At 35.4% G+C, this 21,177-nt stretch overlaps 2 protein-coding genes and 1 long non-coding RNA gene across 5 annotated transcripts; 2 read left to right on the forward strand and 1 right to left on the reverse strand.

The window, feature by feature from the left end:
* The first annotated feature begins 4,568 nt into the window (after positions 1–4,568).
* Positions 4,569–8,308, forward strand: LOC140035175 (uncharacterized). Of its 2 annotated transcripts, none has more exons than XM_072075017.1 (5): positions 4,569–4,916; positions 6,399–6,490; positions 6,567–6,658; positions 6,780–7,103; positions 7,442–8,308. In XM_072075017.1, the coding sequence occupies exons 2-5, from the start codon at positions 6,457–6,459 to the stop codon at positions 8,090–8,092; spliced, it is 1,101 nt and encodes a 366-aa protein (XP_071931118.1). In that variant the 5' UTR covers positions 4,569–4,916; positions 6,399–6,456; the 3' UTR covers positions 8,093–8,308. The 2 variants fall into 2 exon arrangements, with proteins under 2 accessions (XP_071931118.1, XP_071931119.1); XM_072075018.1 differs by having other exon boundaries at positions 6,783–7,103.
* Positions 8,309–10,311: 2,003 nt separating this feature from the next.
* Positions 10,312–10,828, reverse strand: LOC140035176 (uncharacterized). Its single transcript, XR_011839138.1, has 3 exons — positions 10,680–10,828; positions 10,444–10,594; positions 10,312–10,354 (listed from the first exon to the last, which is right to left on the reverse strand). It is a non-coding gene; the product is annotated as an uncharacterized lncRNA (long non-coding RNA).
* Positions 10,829–14,336: 3,508 nt separating this feature from the next.
* Positions 14,337–20,201, forward strand: LOC113726647 (ubiquinol oxidase, mitochondrial-like). Of its 2 annotated transcripts, XM_072075019.1 has the most exons (5): positions 14,337–14,881; positions 16,829–16,957; positions 17,889–18,377; positions 19,109–19,189; positions 19,535–20,201. In XM_072075019.1, the coding sequence occupies exons 1-4, from the start codon at positions 14,513–14,515 to the stop codon at positions 19,166–19,168; spliced, it is 1,047 nt and encodes a 348-aa protein (XP_071931120.1). In that variant the 5' UTR covers positions 14,337–14,512; the 3' UTR covers positions 19,169–19,189; positions 19,535–20,201. The 2 variants fall into 2 exon arrangements, with proteins under 2 accessions (XP_071931120.1, XP_027106277.1); XM_027250476.2 differs by lacking the exon at positions 19,535–20,201 and having other exon boundaries at positions 19,109–19,428.
* Positions 20,202–21,177: the final 976 nt, after the last annotated feature.

Consider the following 21,177-nt stretch of genomic DNA (forward strand, 5'->3'; position numbering starts at 1 on the left):
TAATTGTGTTGTGCACACTTTTTTGTTTGTATTTATTTACAAAAATAACGGTGTAATTTTATTTTTTTTTTTTGAAATACGACCTAAGCAACACAAAAAAAAAAATTGTTAACAAAATGTGTTAAGATGATATTCTAGAAAAAAAATTCCATGGAATTACAGGCCTAACATTTTAAATTTTCACCGATCCACACTCCCCCCTCCCCCCCAAACTAAACTATCAACCTCAATAGTTTTGTACCTTTTATTCAATTTTGGCTTATTATTTAAGTCCATTAAAATGCAATTGATTTTTTATTTTATAATTTTTTTATGAAAAGACTTTAGCACCCCTAATTTACATCTGTTAATTGAAAGGTTCATTATTTGACTAGGGGTGCTATAGTGCTTTCAATAAATCCGCTTATTTAGGTGACGTGTAACAAACATATTAGCACTCTCTACGTTTATTGCTTGTATAAATTCTTCATCTGATGGATGTGATCGAACCATATTTTTCTTTTACTTTTGAGACTTAACACACACGCGCTTATACACTCATATACCTATTTCTGCAACAAAAAAAAAATCTAAGGCTAAATTTGGGCTAACTATTTTTTTGGGTATTTTTAAAATATTTTACTATAGTAATATAAGTGAAAAACTTTTACCGTAATCATACTTTTAATAGTGTTTTGGGGTATTTTTAAAAATATTTTTTGAGATATTTTTAAAATTTAAAATTTTATAAAATTTTACAACAATCCATCACTACCTCACCCCCCTCCCCCACTCTTTGGTTATGGGTCGCCAGCCCAAATCTAGTCGTGAGTCACAACCAAAAATTGGTCGCCATGGCCCGCGACCAGAGAGAGGGAGCGGGGTAGTGGGAGGCACGTGGAGAGGAAGAAGAAGGAAGAGAAAGGGAAATGAAGGAGGAAGAAGGGGAAAGAGGAAGGAGTAGGAGGGATGGGAGTGCGAGAATGTGCGATGGGTGGTGTTATGTTTTGTGTGGTTGATGATAGTGGTAGTGTGTTTTTTTTTTTTTGTATATTTAGAATTGTTTTTTATATATTGTATGAATGTGATTTTTTTTAAGTTGTTTTTGTTTGTATATTATTATAATATTGTATATGAAAATTTTATTTTTTCAAAAATTGAGAAATCCAAGTGGAATCCAAACATGTTTGTTGAATGGGTGCAATAGGTTGTACTTGAAGCATTGTCTGTTGTGAATGTATTGTGTTTGGCTTCTCCCATGTCTTGGACGGCCACCTTTCATGAATACAAAATGGATTCCATTGACATGCACGCATAGATATTTGTTCGTGAGCGATGCTTCTTTAGATACTAAGAGCCCATTTAGGTTGCTATTTTCTAAAATTTTTGTCAAAAAATATATGATAATAATATAATATAAGTGACGTGAAAAATTGATTAAAAAATATGTTTACAAAAGTATACATAATTTATGAAAAAAAGGCAATCCACACAAAGCCTTGTTAGTTAAGAAAGTTGTCTGTCTATCTAATCAACAACTATTTATTTAGTTATTACTTAGCATGGTTGCATGCTTTTTTAACTTTTCATTCATCTTGTAAACTTGAATCTTTCACCAATTGTTTGTTCTCAATCATTTTATATGTTCAAAAAAAAAGAAAATTATCATGCATTCGAAACGCCCAAAGAGGATTCCCTTTTAGTCAATGTCATTAGATTAATTTTCGCATTATTTCAGTGTACCGACGTGTGCCATGAGTGCATGTGCAATTCCCTTAAAATTTTTTCTGATTCAATGCACGTGACCAATTCAAGAATTTCGTTAAAAATTTTTTTGACTCAAGAATTTTGTTAATTGTTTTGGTTCGAAAGAATCCGGAAAACAAAAAGGAAATTCCATTTGACAATTTTTCGATGGAACTTACCCGTTTTGTCATGTTCTACTTACAAAGAGCAAGTGGCATAATTTATCACTCAACTATTTAGAGTTATCTACTTTGGGCAGTAAACAATTTATTTTACCCAAAGTGGTCATTGAATCAATTAAAATATATAACATTAAACCAATTACATTTTGGGACTGAAAACGTGCATGTTGATTAGTTGAGTGACTAAAAAGTACTATTACTTTTTATTAGCTGAGTGACTAAAATATATAACTTTATATTAGTTGAGTGATAAAAAAATTACACTTTTTTATTACTTAGATAACTATTCTAGTTGAATCAAAAGTTTAGTAACCAAAAGTTTAGTGACTATTTTTGATAAATATTTACTTACAATTTTACTCCTTTTCTTTTCTTTTTTCTTTTTTCTTTTGAATGAATTGCTAGGCTATTTGATGAGATATCCTTATACATAAGATTCGAGGCTTCTACAATTGTTAGTTTGCAGTGGTTTCTAAAATTATGGATTTGTACCATACACTTGCATAGCTATCGAACCCTATGTCGCGCTTTACTCAATTTTCTATCTTGTTCTTTGAGTCACTGTATTCAATCGTTTGGTTGTTGTGGTTTCAAAAACTATTCCTTGTTTTCTTATGAATTCACGTATTCATTCATTTTTTCTTTTGTGCCTCTGAACTGAAGCAGTAAATGCATATGAACTCTTGCCCGTTTTATACGTCTTCTTAGTTATTCATGCGTGTAATGTTGGGGACAGAAGCGCTTTTAGTCCCTAAAATTTATATGAAAGCAAATGTAGTTCCGAATATTTGTCGTTTCCATGCACGTTCTGTCCTAATGCTTGATTTTTACCAATTATTACCGGGATTAGCTCACATACTAGCAATTAATACTTTTTGAAAATTTTTTAAAAAATGACGAAGTATTACTCCTACTATCCATAACCTATAATAAAAAAATGACTAATTACACGTATGTTTATCACGTGAGTAATTAGTTTTTAACTTTTTTATTTGTTAACCAAATTTTTGTATTTATGGGTTAAAGACTAATTACTCATATGATCAGTATGCGAATAATTTACTATAAATATGGCCAATAATATTCTTTAAAAAAAAAAATTAGTTGCTGAAATGTAACAGCATGTGATCAAATTCTGGTAGCAATTGGTGAAAATTAGTCAATATAACTAAACGTGCTTAGAGATTGTAACATTTGATACCAAAAAATACAATTATTTCTTCTTTTTTAATATGGGAATTGGAAGTTGTTTTTTTCCTTTGCCACTTTTTGTGCAAGGCTGCATACATACATACATGTATGTATAGTGTATACCCAAAATGTATTGTGTACCTCCCAATAGGTAGTATTTTTCTCTTAGTTGGATTTTCAGGGCATCCTGACCTAAGGAAATTATTTCTAGAGTTATTTGTCAACTTGTTGAAAAAAAAGAAAGAAAGAGAAGTTCAAGATTCTTGACTCTAAATGCACCTGGCTAATTCCTACATACTGCAATTACCTCGTTGATTGCTTACTATGGTTGCTTTGTTTTGTGCCAATGTCTATTTTTGCATGAAATTAAAAGAGTCATTGATGCCCTCAACCTGGTAAGGTACATGACCCAACGGAATGGAAAACTCTAAACTGTATCTTTTTTATTTATAAAAATTTGGAAAAAATTGTTTAAAATATCACTTATATTTTGTTAAATGAATTTTTGTTGTCTTTATTTTTAAAATTGCGATATTACCTCTCTTACAAACTCAATTCGACAAAATTTGGTCCAATTGAAGTTTTCAATTACATTTGACTCTAATTCATCATGTGGCCTGTATATGGTCAGTTTTTAGGGTAAAAAAGATTAGATCCCATTTACAATAAAATAAATGGTCTAATTCATATTCATTTTTGTTCATAAAAAATAAGATATAACCTAAATTATATTCATTTTATGCTCTAAAAAAGTGAGATATAACCCAATATATATTCAAATTTCGCCACTAAAAAGATGAGATCTGACATTTTATTTTTAAATATAAAAAAATGATAGCATATGGATCAGTAGTGATTTCAAAATAAAAAATGGCGAAAATTTTAGATCGGGATTAAACTTTGTTAACTTACAAGACATAAAGTTAACATTTAAAAAATGAAGGATTTAAAAATTCATTTGACAAAATACGAATGCCGTTTTGAACAAATTTTTCTAAAATTTTCTAATAAGTGCCTCAATACATTTAAATTGGATTCAACTTATCACGTAAATACACATAATTATGATTATTACATCTGCCACATTTAGTTATTTTTCTAAATTAATGACATTTTTTTTCAAAAAATTAATATCTAAAACCCCTATTAACGAGTGTTTATTGAATACCTGTCAGTCGCATTGTTTATTTACTTAATCTTTAACTCGTGCTCAAAATTGTGAACTAATGTAGGTGAGGACTCAAGCCTGAAAAAAGAATTGCATAACAAGTTGAGAACAATTATTGAGTGCGTTTGGATTGCTCTAATCTGAATAAATTACTAATAATGCGCACTAGGATGTTTGGACAGGTTAAATAATCCAGCAAATGTATTTGCACCTGATTTTTTTCCCAAGTCTTGCCACGTAAGCATTTACTTACTACTTTACCTCAATTTACCAAATGGATGAACGGCTGAAGATTACTTCCCGTTATTTTTGTCCGTTTGTGTATGCACGTTGTCCCACAGTGCAAATGACACAAAGCTGCAGGGCGCTTTACTCTTTCTGAATCAACCACCCGACATGCTGAGCATTTACAACACTGAATTGAAGTCCAGCCCTCTCCACCAAATATCCATAGCCATCGAAAGCTGGGAGAATCTGAAGTACCTTTCGCAGCCGTCGGCAAGCGCATGGTAGAGGATGAAGAGTTGATTTCTTCAATTCAAGGCAAAGCACTGATCAGTATGCAAATCTTGAGCCTTCATCGGTGGATGATTTGCTAATTCAGCGAACGAAAAAAAGGTTTTGGCAGACAAATTCCAGCAAAATCCAAGGTATTTCCTCAATCCTTCACTTTTATTTTCTGCGCGGGTGAAGAAGCCTTCCTTTTCTATAGTGAGTGCGTGTGGTGACCTCTAATTTTAGCGGGTCTGGGAAATTACTCTTCGAAACTGATCAGTGTGCAACGACCCAGATTTGCAATGGGAGACGTGTTGTTATGGCCTGATGTTCTGCTGATTTATAGACCCAAAAACCTTTTTTTAGATCCAAACAGTGGCGGATCTATTTATGCAGTGTAGTTGTATTAATTTGGTCATTTATGACCCGTTTATTGTTGATGCCTTAAAGATTCTGGATGCTTTTTGAATTGTTTAACTTGTTTGAATGTGGATCCTGGTACTAGAGTTTGAAAGATTTCTCTAAAGTTCATCAGTTAGCAACAAAAATAATTGGTGCATAACAAAAGATCTGGTATTCATAATTGTTATGCAAAGCAATTAACCAACAATTACATATCAACGGATTTCACATTGTAGTGCATTATTTCGTTTTCCAGAAGGACAGAAAAATTAACCGAAGTAAGGCATATCCGTACTTACTTTTGTGTTTTGGCTGCCAGATAAACAAATTAGTTGAATCAACTGGATAGAATCTTATCCCATATTTTGTGGATAAAACTAATAATTTATTTCAGTACCATTGGCTGTTTCAGTAGTAGTTCCCCATGTTAGAATGTCTGCTTTAGAACAGTTACCTGTTAAATAACATATGGTGGTATTAGGATTTTGATTGGCAGTGGTATATGTTACACATCAATGGGAGTGCCTGCAGTTTATTATGTTCAGTTTTTTCCTAACAGAATGGAGAGGCTAGATAGTAAATTCTATCTAGAATTGTGGCGGATTTTTTTTTTATTTTTTTGTATACTGCTACACCGTTTTTTACTTAATGTGGCTCAAGATTGCTTGGTTGTGTAATAGAGAGTTTATAAATTGCACGCTACTCTATGGTAGCATGGGTGTCCGATTATTTATCTTGTACCATATTTATTTATCCTGTAAATGGATGTGATAGGCATGGGTGAACAAAGAGGTCATCTTTATGATAATGCAGCCAGGGAACGATTATTAACAGAAATTAAGAGACTTGAAAGATTGATATATTAGATCCATAGGAGCTGGAAATGTATATGTACCCAGATGGAACGGTCATTGAAATGTATATGTCCACTGCAATTTCTTCACAGATATTTGTTCCAGGTCATTGAAGCTAAAATTGCTTAACAGTTAATTGAAATTGAAGAGACACTAAGTTACTGTTTTGGTTGCTTAGAAATGAGACTGTGTAGCATCTGTTAAAATGTATTCATTCATTTGTGTGTACGAAAAATGCAAAAATTTGCTTATGAAAATTAATTTCCTTCGCTGTATTCGTTCTTTAGCTTGCACGGATATTTGGTGTTTCCTTTGGGAGAAAGTAGGCGATGTAGTAAAAGTAAACAAAATTGACATCTGCTGCACCTTTTTTGGATTTAGGTATTGCAATTTGAGTTGTTATGTGTTCGATTGGCTCAATGCATTGCTGATTCAGCCAATGACCGCAGCTAAACAAAAAATTGACTCCCATTGTAAGTCCCTCTAACCTTTATAAGTATCATATATTCGTTCATGGTGTATAACTGAAATCAATTGTGTAATTTGTAGCCTCTCCTACTAGCTGCACATCCTTTGAGTCTTCCAGGTCATCCATCGCTTCAAATAACTATCAACTGTGTATGGAGAACTACAATCAGCATGTAAACCACTTTTGCCCTTAACACTACTACTATTCTATTTACTAATTTTTGGGGCAGAATCTGTCACATTTACCTGCCATGTTTTAACTTTTAATGGCAAAATTTGTGCTCTTATATGTAGCAGATGAACGAGAAATTGCAGTGGACTTCTACCATGGACTTCAACTTCATCACCACCTATGTTGAGTGGAAACAAACGAAGAAATGGGACAATCACAAGACAAATGACCAGAATTATGATATGCTTGCCACATGTTTGCGGGAACAATTTGAGATGCAGGTCACCGGAGGCCAATGCCAATCAAGAATGTATAGGTTTAGGAAGAAGTGGAACGTGTTTGCCAATCTTCGTGGTTTGTCATCGAAAACGGAGACTGGGATTGGCTGGGATGAAGAGAATAACTGCTTTACGGCTTCCGACGAGCACTGGGCCCAAATGGAAGCGGTAAGCGACTATGGAAATACCTGCTGCTTATCCTTTCTTTTTATTTGTCTTTGTGCCCAACTTGTTTGCCAAACTAATAGATATGCAGACTAGTCTTGAGCCGAAGTGTATACCAAAAACACTAAATTAATTTTTAGATGATGCCAGTTAATAATCAAACCAGGTTTGCTGCCTTAATCATCTTAGTTTCAGAGTGTGTTGTATCGTTGCTATTTTTTTTTACATAAGCATATTGATTTGAGACCGCTTCTATCATATTACATGGACGTACATTCCTCCCACTTCTCATTAATTTGGCCGTTGGTGGAGAACTAACTTTTTTGTTTTGTATTGTCTAGGTGAACAAAGAGTACAAAGATTTCAAATTGGCTGGAAGTTGCTTCCTATATGATCTGTATACTCCAACAACATTGGGAAAAACTGCAACAGGCAGCTATGCACAATCTGCAAAGCAACCTGTCCCCGAGGGCGAACACCGACGGCCAGTTGTTCAAAAGCCACAAAAGAGCAAAGGAAAGGCTGCAGCCTCAAGTTCAGCTGCCTCTGACTACCAACAGTACCCTTGGGAGGGAGAGGACGTATACTACATACCTCCGGTACCTGGAGCGTCATCTGGAAAGCGTCCTGCCTCAAGTCTTGGCACTCTCGGAGATCGTGAGGGATCTAGAGGTGCTAAATCAACAAAATCATCTAGTGATAGGGAAAAACTAGATGATGCAATCAGCAAAATCTCTCGCGTCACCACCGCTTCGCATGAGTTTAATCAAAGTCGGTATGAAGAGGAAGCAGAATACAGTGTACCGGTAGTTCAAGACATGGTGAAAAATATGCAACTTCCAAAATCGGTTAAGCTGAAAGCGACAATGTACTTTGCCGAAAGAAGAAATGTGGGACAAAGATGTGCATTCGTACGCTTTGATGACGCCGAGCGCTATGATTACATTGAACTCATTATGGAGGAGCTTCGCTATGGCAAGCCCCCACAGTGAAGCGCATCATACCTGTGCACAACGGCTTCTGTCAATTTTCTTTGTCTGCTTGTGTCAATTTGCTTTGTTAAATTAGACAAATTTCTAGAATGGTGGCTGAACTTTACCTAGCTTCTGTATCGGTTGCTTCTTTATTGTGTGTTGTGGACTTTTCTTCCTAGACTTGTGTCTTGAGATGTAGCATTTGTTAAAAACAATTGAGTGTACTTTCTTGAATGAGTGTATGTTGAGTTGCTTTTTTTTTTTTTTTGGTGCTAATAGGGGTAAGGGATTTGAATCAAAATCTCTAATTCCTGCATGTATTGAAATTTATTGAAAAAATTTTGCTACTTAAATACCCTAAAACATCAATTTTGCAGAGTAATAATTTACTGCAATTTGAGGATCCGGATGGGACAGAAAGTATGTAAGTTCACGCTGATAAGAATCTTTAAAAAGTACAAGATGACCTGCATTTTTAGAAGAACCATGCGAGTTCTTAATTATCTCATCATCAATACAGCAAAAGGAATCGAAGAACCTCTCTCATTTTTTGTTGCATGCAAATTAAGCTAAAATGATGACTGCGAAGCAATCTTCGAGCCAAATTAAACCTTCTTTCACCAGGTTTTGATAGTTGGATACATTAGAGAAAGTAATCGACAAATTTTTAAGATGCTTGAGTCACTTAATTAACTTTTTCTTTTCTGCGGTAAGGTACAATGCTTATAAAAGTAAAATTTCTAAGTGGCAAAATATGAGGAATTTGATAGTATCACTTTTTGTAAATTGTCTTGTACATATATATATTCCATTATTCCTCCTTCAAGGATGAAATCTAAACCAACTCTGAAACCCCCTTTCCAATAGATCAAGGCTAAATTAAAGAACAAAATAACAAAAAAGAGGTGAAAAAAGTGAAAAGGAAAAAAAAAAGAAACAAGAAAGTATTGAAAGAGAGCACTTGCTATGACAAAAATAATTGCCAAGCCTTCATTCCATCATAACATAGAACAAAACAAATCGGAAAATAGAGATGATCAACATCCTAAGTAATAAACATATATATGCATAACTAATCAATATACGAATCAATACAGATTACTTATTATTTATGATCATAACAGTTAGTTTATGTACTCTTTTGTTATTACACCAATTTGTTGAGTTCAAGTGAAATCTACTTAAATTTAAGTGATTGGGATGATTAAAAGGCAAAAACATTGCCCTATCCATCAGCCTTTCCATCTTTACACAATGCTGTAAGCAGAGTGTTATAGGATAACAACCCCGAGATATTATCTCCAGATACTCTATTGCCCTATCCATCTTTTTTTCTTTGCAGAAACCATGAAGCAGAGGATTATAGCTCAAGGAATTTGGAGTGCATCCATATTTAGGCATCCTTTCCAGAACATCAATTGCTCGACCCAGTAACCCCTTTCTGCACAAGAAATTAATTAGTATGTTAAAGGTAGCAAGGCTGGGAGAACAGCCTTTTCTAAGCATCTCAGTCAAGAGTTTCGCAGCATCCATCCACCTCCCTGTACTACACATGCTACGCAAGATGATATTATGCTTTTTCACATTAGGTTGGCAACCATATGATGGCATATTTCTCAAGAACTTTATTGCTTCATCCAATCTCCCTTCCTTGCAAATACCATTGATGGAACGTGTATGCCATCTTAGGGTATTTCAAGGCTACATATCGTACAATTGCACCAAAAGTCCCACACCTTCAATTGGAACAGCACTAAATATTTTAACTTAAAATGGCAATGTACATTAGTTTGTCTTTTTTGTTAAAGCACTCAAGTGTCGAATCTTTACGAATCTACAAAAGATCTATTTATGTGATGTAGTCACGATAGAGAGTCAGGAATATATACACATTGGGAAAAAAAAGCCGACAACCTGTACAATTATATTTATGTATGGGGCGTACCAACCATTTTTCGGAATGGTATCGAACCTGCCAAAATCCAAATCAACATTGAGCTTCTGCACCATCAATATAAGAAAGCATAATAAGTTGTGAACCTCACAAATGATATGGAAGATTTAATATTGGTCTCTCCCCCAATGTTAACATCGATAAAGTGTCTGATGGTGCACCAGAAAACAAGCAAAACCTCTCTAAAATTGCCACCTGTGTAGTGCTTCAGCTGTCCTTCTGATATCAACTAACAGGAGAACAGCATTAGCATACTTGGGAAGCGCATCCTGCTGTTGCTTGGTCTCTCTCAACCAAGCCTCTGCTTCCACACATTCGTTTAAGACCTAAAAGCACAAAAACAAGAATGGACTTAGAAAATAAAAATCCAACAATTGTGAGGGAGACGCCGATTTACATGATGATAAATACCCACCTGTTGCTTTTCTGAAATATCGATGTGATCAAACGTAGGATCATTTGACATGGCTTGGTTGTCTATAACTACCGATGCAATAAATAAGTTGATCAATCACAGAGCCTCTCTCCATAAATTCCTTGTAACGCTCCTCAATTGGGTCACCTTGCTGCACGGCAAAACATGTCATCGGACTAACATCAACTACAATGCCAAGAAAGACATAACAAGTGATCGGATAAAGCTTTGCCAACCTTCTTGAGTTCCTCAAGCTTTGCTATATAAACACCTTTTGTTTCATCTTCCCCATCTTCATACAACCAATCTTCTGTCTCCTGAAGTTTAGCAGCAAACGGCGAGTTCTTCTTGTCCTTTGTTTCTTCCATAACCATGTTGCTCCAAGCACTTGCGATGTTAGTACATATTTTACTTGAAAGCCTATCGAATGTCCGAGGAAATTTTACATCCATGGTACGTTCTAAAATGCTTAATTCAATATTAAAATTAGACAACACAGCCCGAAATTTTAATCCAGACGAAGAAGCTAGAATGGAAGTGGGACCATGTTATGTGTTATCGATTGTTCGCTAAATGGACGGTTATGTGAATGAAACAATAGCGGATTTGAGAAACGCGAGCTGCTTGTAAAAGAAAAAATTAGCATCATATTTGGCATATTCTTTTACCAAACCAGACGATTATAAACTGTAGTATTACTCATTTCACTACCTATGGTGCTGCAGAGCCCTCGCAGCTCAGCAAAAAGTAAAAGCAGCCTGGTGGGAGTGGTCATATCTGGTAAGGCGTGGCATGTGAAAGAATTGTCCAAAAGGAATGACACCGACAGCCACAAGTTCGAACATGCATTTCTCTCTGCGACAGGCCTATCTTGTCAACAAGGGCTCGAGTAGAAGAACAATAATGCGCCCGTGCTTTGAAAAGATAGCAGGTCTTTATTGGTCTATATATGTTAACAAGAGCCCGTGTCTAAGCATATCAGATATTACAATCCTCTACGTTGGGGGAAAGCAGCAAGAAGCACTCTGGTGAGAAGACAAAGCTCCCATTCGTCGAACGACATAACAGAACGCCCCGTGAGTAGAAGGTTTAAGTATCTGCCTATCATTTTTTTTAAATAAAAGGTTCCTTGTTCAGTTCTTGCTTAACTACGTTGTTGTAATATTCGAAGGACGTTTGCCCACTTGGTGTAACTATGTACTCGCTTGCTGTGCATTTACTCCAGGGGATATGAATCGCTCCCGAAATAGTAGTTCAAGCAATGACGAAGCATCAGATGATCATCAGGATGCCTTGCTACTTGGACTTGCAGCTGAGTTGATACTTCTACATCCGGAGGCAGAAAGGTATGGAGGTCCGAAACTCAAAATTCCACACCATGATGGCTCACTCACAGGGCGTCAATGGGTTGAGGAGTTGATCAATGGTCACTACAAACGAATTATCGAAAATTGTCGTATTTCGGTTGACAATTTCCTCCTACTTTGTGACATACTAAAGTACAATAATTACGTACCCCAAAACTATCAAAAACGAGTGGAAATCGAGGAGGCACTGGCCATGGCTTTGGTAATGGTAAGTCATAGTGCCCGACAACGAGTTTTGGCAGAGCGTTTCAATAGATCAACGGAGACAATTAACCGCAATGTAAGGGAGGTCCTGCGCGGTCTTTGTATGTTTGCTTCACAAATAATTCGCCCTTTTGACTACGATCAGGTGCATCCAAGGATCGGGAATTCGACAAAGTACTTCCCGTGGTTCAAGGTTAGGCTGTGAATGATCTAAAGCCAAAATGACAAATTTCTACAGTGATCTTCCATCTCAAAACTCACAACGTATTTGTAAGAGAGAAATTAAAATTTTATCTTCAATAAAAATGCAGGATGCAGTGGGAGCAATTGATGGCACTCACATTCCGGCGTGCCCGCCCTCAGGTCACCAAATGGCATATACAAATCGACATGGATTTCAGTCGCAAAATCTACTGGCAGTATGTGATTTCGATATGCGATTCACGTACATATATGCTGGGTGGGAGGGAAGTGCACACGATGCCCGAGTGTTAGATGATGCTCTGTCACACCCGTCAGACTTCCCAATGGCACCTGAAGGTAACTCTCTTGCATTATATCTGCTGCACCTATTTAAGTAAATGCTACTTTTTGGATGGTGTGTATAAATCATTTACAACACTTTGTCACACATAAGTCCATAAAATAGTGGATTTATTTTTTTGGCTTGTGCTATTAACAACTGCTTACGAATATAGCATTTTTTAAAGACAATTTTAAAACTTTTTAAAATTTCCGGATGTTTCAGTAAGACACTAATTTTTTAAATTACAAATCTTTGTTTGTTCTATTTAAATGAGCTGGATTTTAAACAAGGTATTATATTTTTTAGTGGTACAGCATGTGGTCGAAAGATAGTACTATAAAGTTTTCATAAAAGGTAAACTGCCATCATAAAACTGACACTTTCCATTTTTTGGTCATTTCAGGTAAATACTACCTTGTAGATGCTGCATATAAGAATGTTCCAGGCTTCTTACCGCCGTATAAGAATGCAGCACGGGCCGGGCCTGAAAAAATTTTATTTAATACGCGCCACTCGGAACTTAGAAATGTCATTGAACGAACCTTTGGAGTTCTGAAGAACAGATTTAAATTTTTGAAGGGACCGGTTCCAAATTTTTATATGTCCACTCAAGTCAATGTTGTTATAGCTTGTTGTGTATTGCACAACTTTCTTCGCTTACACCAACCAGGCGACGCCCACTTTCAACTGGCTGAGGACGGCAATGTTGGATTAGAGCACCAACAGGGTGCTGGTGAGTTACCTCACGTGCAGCCATTGAATGCATCCCGAGCTGAGGTTATGGCTTGGAAAGCTAGGCGAGATGCGATTGCAACTGAAATGTATGGGGCGTCGCGTAGGAGAAGGCGTTAGAAAGGCAGGTGACTAATTTGGACCGGCGTAATACTAAATAATGGCTGCACCGGGGCCGATTCAATGCATTTCTACTTTCTGCAAGGGACCAGATGGTTGCCAAGCTTTTATTGAGGGTATAACGAATAAACTTCCATTCCTTCTACTATGGTGTATCAATTAGACTTTCCCTCAAATCGTGATGTACTTTGTCGAATGTTCCATGTAATTGCTCTAATAAGATGTGTGTGGTTTGTATTGGATTAATCTGCTTTTATCCAAAATTGAAAGTTTATTTTTAAACAATTTACTTAATGTGCTCCAAAGTGGATGGAATGACTTTTCCATTGCACTTAAATAATTGTTAAGCTATCCAAACACTTATTTGGAATAAATTCGACAAATAATTGTTAAAGTGTCCAAACACCTATTTGAAATATACTCATGTTATCCAAACGATTATCTTTCACCCATATTTTTCAAAAAGTCAACAGATAAATATTTGCCAAATTATTCCAAATAAACCACTATCCAAACGCACTCATTGTTAGCAGTAGACTATCAGTCATTGTGTCTGACCAAAAAAACAAAGAACATATTATAAACACAAGTTTCTGTCAAAAAATACAACTATGAACATAAAATAAGAAAAATATTTTTTTGATGGGAAAATTTGTTATGCCATAAACTTACTAATTTAGTATGTCTGTTTCTTTGTAAGAATATCACAAATGTTTATCGCTAATCTCACCTGCTAATCACTTTGTCCGGCAGCCGCACCCGCAGCGGGACAGAGATGATGATCGTGTGTTGTTATTCTCACCTAGCTTTGCATTTCTGCTATGTCACGGCCAATCCACAGTGCCACTTTCTTATTACGTGTCACTATGATGTGGTGACCGCGTGTTACAGTCAAGGACATCGATAAATTGCCCAAAAACTTGGATAAAAAGTAAAGGCAAATTCCATTGGACTAGGGAATTCCATTTTGCAACAATGGGCTCTCCAGTCATTTCACAACAACGTCAAAAGCAACCGTCGCGTCCCACCATGATCAAAGTTCTTATTTTCAATTTCAACCGACGGACTACGCCAGTGGAAGCAAAAGCAATCCTGAGTTCGCCGTGCGGTAATTACGAAAATGAGCCACCTGTTGACTAGGTTAGCACTAAGGCGTTTGGTTGCTGGCGGTAACTGTGGCCGGTATCTGCCGTCGTCGCTGTCAGTGACTCCCGGAGCTGCAGGGGCGGCGATGGCGGTTGTGAAGCCGTGGGATGACGTTGCTGTGGTTAGGGGCCAAGGTTTGGGGGCTTTGGTTGGTCAGTGGAGGAGGATGGTGAGCTCGGTACCGGAGCATGCAGCCCCGCCAGAGAAGGAGAAGAAAGAGAGTGGTGAAGCTGCGGTGATGGGAGAAAAGAACGACGAAATGATGGTTTCAAGTTATTGGGGAATTTCTAAGAAAAGGATCGTCAGAGAAGATGGCTCTGATTGGCCTTGGAACTGCTTCATGGTATAGATTCTACCTACTATTTTACATAAATACTTGTTTTCGTGGATAAAAGGATAAAGGAACTCTGTGCAAACATGGTAATTGTGTGAATAAACCAAAGATTAATGCATAAAGTTATATAACTTCGGAAGGGCGATTTTTTATTTTTCAATTTTTAAAGTTTCTGGATTGGCGGTGGCATTTTTGTTATCTAGGTCGTTTCATGCTTTAGATATAAAGAGGAATATCCAAAAGAATTTCGAATATTCGCATCTGAAATAACTAGTTTTCATTCTCTATCTGTTAATTAATTTACCCTCTGTTCTTTATTCTGCTGCTGAATTTTTCTTTTTTTTTTTCCCTATTGGAAATGCGAACTATTTTGAGGATTTCTTTAGATCGTATTGTAGGTTTTTGTTACATCTCTACCGGTTGAGAAATTGTTATGTTATTGTTCTCTTTGTTCCGTTTCTCTTTCAGTTTCTAGAGGAAAAGTTAATAAAGTTCTGTGATGAGAAGGAAAATGGGATATGATACAGCTGTGAGCTAGTTGGGTGGAAAGTACGATTACCTGATAAAAATTGAGTGTGATATCATTAACGATCAAATAAACCAATTTAGGCTGATTTAATAAAGAGTTCATGGTGGATTGGTTCGGATTGAAACTTGTTCGAATGAGTTTGATCATATACATCAATCCTGGAATGCTGTGGAGAAACTTACCTCTCAGTCACATGAACTAGATCTGAAAATTTTGTAATAGTGGATGCAAGTCTACTTTCCTAATTGGTAGGGCCTAAGACTGGGTCTTGAACTAGGACTGTGCAGGGAGATATTTGGTAATTTTGTTCTTATGCGTGACCAACACACACTTATTGTTAACAACAGTAGCAGGAAATTGTATACAAGATCATAAATCAGCTTGTATTAAAAATTTGTGCTTCTTAGATTGTAGTATTTGATTCCATTAACTTGAATTGAAAAATTTAAACTGAATTTGTTTTGGGCATGAACATAATTGTGCAAAACCTATGTTGAATTCATTTCTCAAATTAGTGATTGGCTTAATTTTACTTGAACCATTGAGTATGCCTCTTGCCACAAGTAACAGAATGAATACCTATTTCCCCTGGAAATTCGCCTTCAAGCTAACTGTTACCTCTATCTCAATAGAATGTGATAAATCTATGAAGAAGCATAAGTATCACGTGCAAAGTTGTATTAGCATACCATGAATTATGCTAGTAAATGATCTCTATTCAGCTTATTAAGCTCAAGCATCTGTAATTGGGCTACGTATTTGTAGTCCGATCATTTGGCTGGTCATTATGTTGAAGGAGGCCTCTAGAATGTGCTTTCACTAATAGTTTGAACTGTGCTCGTGTCTACTCGAATAAAGTAAGTGTGAAAGAAATCACTTACTCTTCTTACAGAATCTCGCTAATATTTGTTTGATTCAGTTGAGTAGAGTATGAACTCTTTCATTCTGCAATTATCGTTAGGTTACCTTGTCATTTAATATCCTCTATTGTTTACTGGTGATTTTTTCTTTTTTCCGTGTGGCTTTTTTCCTTCTGAAAGTACTAAATTAGGAAGAAATGCACAGGAAAGAAAAATTGAAGTTCTCAGCATTGAGGAAACAAGTCATCATCAAGAAGTCCTTGAGTATGTCTATCAATATGTAGAACTCAATTTTGAAGTCCTACATGCCACGTCTATAGTTCTTGCATTTTGTAGAGTTAAAAAATTGTACAATATCTATAAAGTTGATTAGTATCTAACATCGTTGTTTGTAGAGTTAAAAGGTTGCAATGTTCATAATTTTGATTAGTATCTAGCTTTGTTTTGCATTTTTGCATTTTTGGTCTTCATATGTGTTTTGTTGTTCCATCATTTTTGTATCTGCACCATTGCAATCTTAATGTATAATATCATTTACTTACATTCAATTTGGCTTTTCTTTTGCAGCCTTGGGAAACATACCATTCCAACGTGACAATTGATCTGAAGAAGCATCACAAGCCCAAAAATTTTATTGACAAAGTTGCTTTCAGGACTGTGAAGATTCTTAGGATTCCTACGGATATTTTTTTCCAGGTGCCTTATTGTTCCATTAACTTGTTTCTTTATTGCAAATATAACTACTGAAGATTGATTCAAGGAAGATCATGGTTAGTTGTTGTCATGAGTCTCATGATAGTGGAATGTGTGCCCATAGGTGCTGATAAACAGTTAGAAAGCAGCTGTTTTTCTAACCGGAGACTAGGTATTGTCAAAGATCCCAGTTCTCATACTCCCAAGGGTAGGTCTACCAAACATGACTGAGCATGTCGTTTACTCACCGTTATTTTGAAACGCAGACTATTATGTTGATTATAATAGAGATGATATGTCTTTACACTTTAGACCAACAATCTAAATATTGGTGTAATAAGCTGATTTCTAGATGATTTAGCATGCTCTATGCATGTTACTTCCGAACGCTCTTTTGTGAGTTGATGGGCAATAGGGCCCTAAATGGTTAGAGAAGATTAACGCTGATATGACACAGTTGTTTTCAAGTTAAATATGCTGAGCAAAGAATGCACAGCCGGTGCTCCTAGCCTGTGCATTAAGGTAGTCCTGAAGTGGGTCTTTACGAAACTCAGACATCGTACTGACTGACCTACCATCAAGTCACTGAATTATGTCCTACGGAATGAGAATCAGAGATGACAAGGAAAAAATGTATGATATATTTCAGTGATTTGTTTAATGATGTTTTCCTAGTTATATACTATGAAATATATTCACCCGCAGTAGTAATGATATTGTTTCGAATGCTTAGATGGATAGGGGCATGTTTAATTCTTTATAAGCATATTTCTTTTTCTTTTTCCAGCCTTTGTTTCCTTTCATTCTCATTGCCTCAATATTGTCTTTGTTCGGAGTTCCCTTGTGGCTGAGTAATAAATGTTGCCTATCAGTTGGGTGCCTCTCTGTTCTGCTTGTTCTAGTAGGTGGTAACAATTCGTGCCATGTGATGCAGAGGAGGTATGGCTGTCGTGCAATGATGCTTGAAACTGTGGCTGCTGTTCCTGGTATGGTGGGAGGGATGCTGTTGCACCTGAGGTCTTTGCGCAAGTTTGAGCAAAGTGGCGGCTGGATCAAGGCATTACTTGAAGAAGCTGAGAATGAGAGGATGCACCTAATGACCATGGTCGAGCTTGTGAAACCCAAATGGTATGAAAGGCTGCTGGTTCTTGCTGTTCAGGGAGTCTTCTTCAATGCTTTTTTTGTGCTTTACGTTCTATCTCCCAAGCTGGCGCACAGAATTGTCGGGTATCTGGAAGAAGAGGCTATACATTCTTATACAGAATTTCTGAAGGATATTAATAGTGGGGCAATTGAGAATGTTCCAGCTCCTGTTATTGCAATTGACTACTGGAGACTGCCTAAGGATGCAACCCTGAAAGATGTTGTTACTGTTATCCGTGCAGATGAAGCCCACCATCGGGACGTTAACCATTTTGCTTCTGTGAGTTTAACAGTTCTTAATCTGTAGAAATGTCATTCTTTGGTAGTTAAATATATGCTTGTGTTATTATATCCCCCTTTGAAGCTTCTTTATCTCCTTCGATTTGTTTGGCTTTCTAGATTGTGATGGCAATCTAGCATTGTCATATTACACGAGAGAGGGCTTGGAACAGATACTTGTATATTATACAAGTCAGGAAACTAGACAATAATTTGTTTCTACTTTTAAGGCAGTGACTACACCTGCCTGATTCATCTCGAAACTTTAGAGATTGTTTGATTCTCTCTGAGCTCTTGGTTTATTATTTGATCTATCTTTTGTAGCATTTGCTTGTTTCTCAGTAATTAGTTTTTCTTCAGTTGTCCAGTTGCCTGTGGTAGGCACAATGCTTCTTTACATTCTCTGCTACCATGGAGTGATGATTGAAGAAAGAAAAGAAATCTTCGATTTTAAGTGTAAAAGAAGTTACAGAGGATTACAAGCATATGGCAACTCATTTTGTCAGGAAATTGTTTCATTTATTAATCAGGAGTGCAGCTTTTATGTCTTGTTTCAGGGGATGAGATTGTGCGTTTTGTATAGCATTCAGTAATTTTTGCATCATCTCTCTAATATTTGGTTCAAAATCAATATTGTCCATTTTTTATGTGTGTCCTTCCTTGATAATCGTTGAATACTTTCTTTTTAAATCTTAGCATGCTGATGCTCAGAGACTATGCTTCTTTTTGTAGGATATTCATTTCCAAGGGAAGGAGTTAAGAGAGGCACCGGCTCCGCTTGGTTACCGCTGATATCAGTCATGTTCTCATACGGTCAGAATGCGCGCTATACATGCTCAATTGCTTTCTTGAATAAACCAGTTTTAGAAATCTTATTAGTTGTGGTACGTATATCATGTATATGTGTGCGTGTGCGCGCCTTGAAAATGCACTTGTCTTGCTCCGCCCAGCATCTTTTCAGTTGGACGTTGTATGAATGAGGAATTAAATGTAGTCAAAACTGCATAATTTTTGTGGGCTCGAAAAGATGCGTATGATCAAAATTTTGCCAAGTAGTCTCTATGGTTTTTTCGGAACAAATGATCCTAGTACACGCTAATATTTTGAATCTAATTCCTAGTTTGTCCGATCCTATTCTTGATTTTGTGTAAGCTGCAGGTTTTATACATACAGATGAGAAGCCAAGTCGTTGAAAAGGACGAGCAAATTATGAAACTGGGCTTGTTTTGCTCGTTGCATGTGTACTATCTCTACTTTCAGGTAATGTTTGGCATCCCTGGGACGAAAGAAGAAGAACAAAAAATTGTTGCCGACCCATGAAAATCCCTGTTCCCAATCGCTTACGATTTCCGAATGCCTCCTCAATAACGCGGTAACGCGGTCGTCTGGGTATGCTTACGATTTCTTTGAGGTTTGGAAAGTTTGAGAACGAAAACAAAACAGATCATATGCAGAGGAAAAATTGCCGTGTGATCCGAAGAACCCACAAATCAATAAAAACCATCTTTTAGTTTCAATTTTTGTCATAAAAGAGGTAGACATGATTTTCTCAACTTAGAGATAAGCTTGGATATCAGCATCCCTCTCTTTTGGGGTCTTGGTGGTTGTTCGAATTGCTGGATTGACCGCATGTGAGATTTCTTCCCTCCAGTATTTATGGCCGCGCGAGTATAGGTAGGCAGACTGGCAGAGGCATGAAGGTGGCGGACACCAACCAGACTTTGGCTTCTTTCTTCTCTTTGTTGTTTCCTCCCTTATTACTCTCAATTTTATACAGCCAAAAACTCAATGATAAGGAACGAGTTTTGCCGCGGTGCCTCCAGCAGCTTTGGTTCAATCTGTGGAGGGAAGGACTTATAGGACCTGTTTGGAACCTGAGTTTTTTGGGAGTTTGTCTAAAACTTTACTGTAGTGCACTGTAGAAGTTTTTGAAAAAATTTTATAGAAGTTTTTGTAAGGTAAAAAATTTTTTTGTAGAAGTTTTTGAAATGTTACTGTAGATGTTTTTTGGATTATTTTTAGATGTATTTTTAAAACATATTTTTGAGTATTTTATAATTTATAATTTTTATATTTTTATATTTTTAAACATTTATGCATTTATAATACATTTATAAATATTTAGAAATAAATATATTTATATAAAAATATATAAATGTATTATATTATATATAATACGTAATATACATATATTTATAAATGTATAAATGTATAATTAATATAAATGTATAAATTATAAATGAATATTATATAAATGTATAAATTATAATTTATAAATGTGTATGATGATTATGTATAAATGTATTAATATAATTAATATAAATGTATAAATGTATTAATATTATGTATAAATGTATAATTAATATTGTTTATAATTTATAATTTTTATTGTTTAAATATTTATATGCATTTATGCATTTATAATACATTTATAAATATTTATAAACAAATATATTTATATAAAAATATATAAATGTATTATATTATATATAATACATAATATACATATATTTATAAATGTATAAATGTATAATTAATATAAATGTATATATTATAAATGAATATTATATAAATGTATAAATTATAATTTATAAATATATATGATGATTATGTATAACTGTATTAAAACTAATTAATATAAATGTATAAATGTATTAATATTATGTATAAATGTATAATTAATATTGTTTATAATTTATAATTTTTATTGTTTAAATATTTATATATATTTATGCATTTATAAATAAATATATTTATATAGTTATATAAAAATATATAAATGTATTATATTATATATAATA

The sequence above is a fragment of the Coffea arabica genome, chromosome 2c, assembly GCF_036785885.1.
Source record: "Coffea arabica cultivar ET-39 chromosome 2c, Coffea Arabica ET-39 HiFi, whole genome shotgun sequence".
In the NCBI taxonomy this organism is placed as follows: Eukaryota; Viridiplantae; Streptophyta; class Magnoliopsida; order Gentianales; family Rubiaceae; genus Coffea; species Coffea arabica.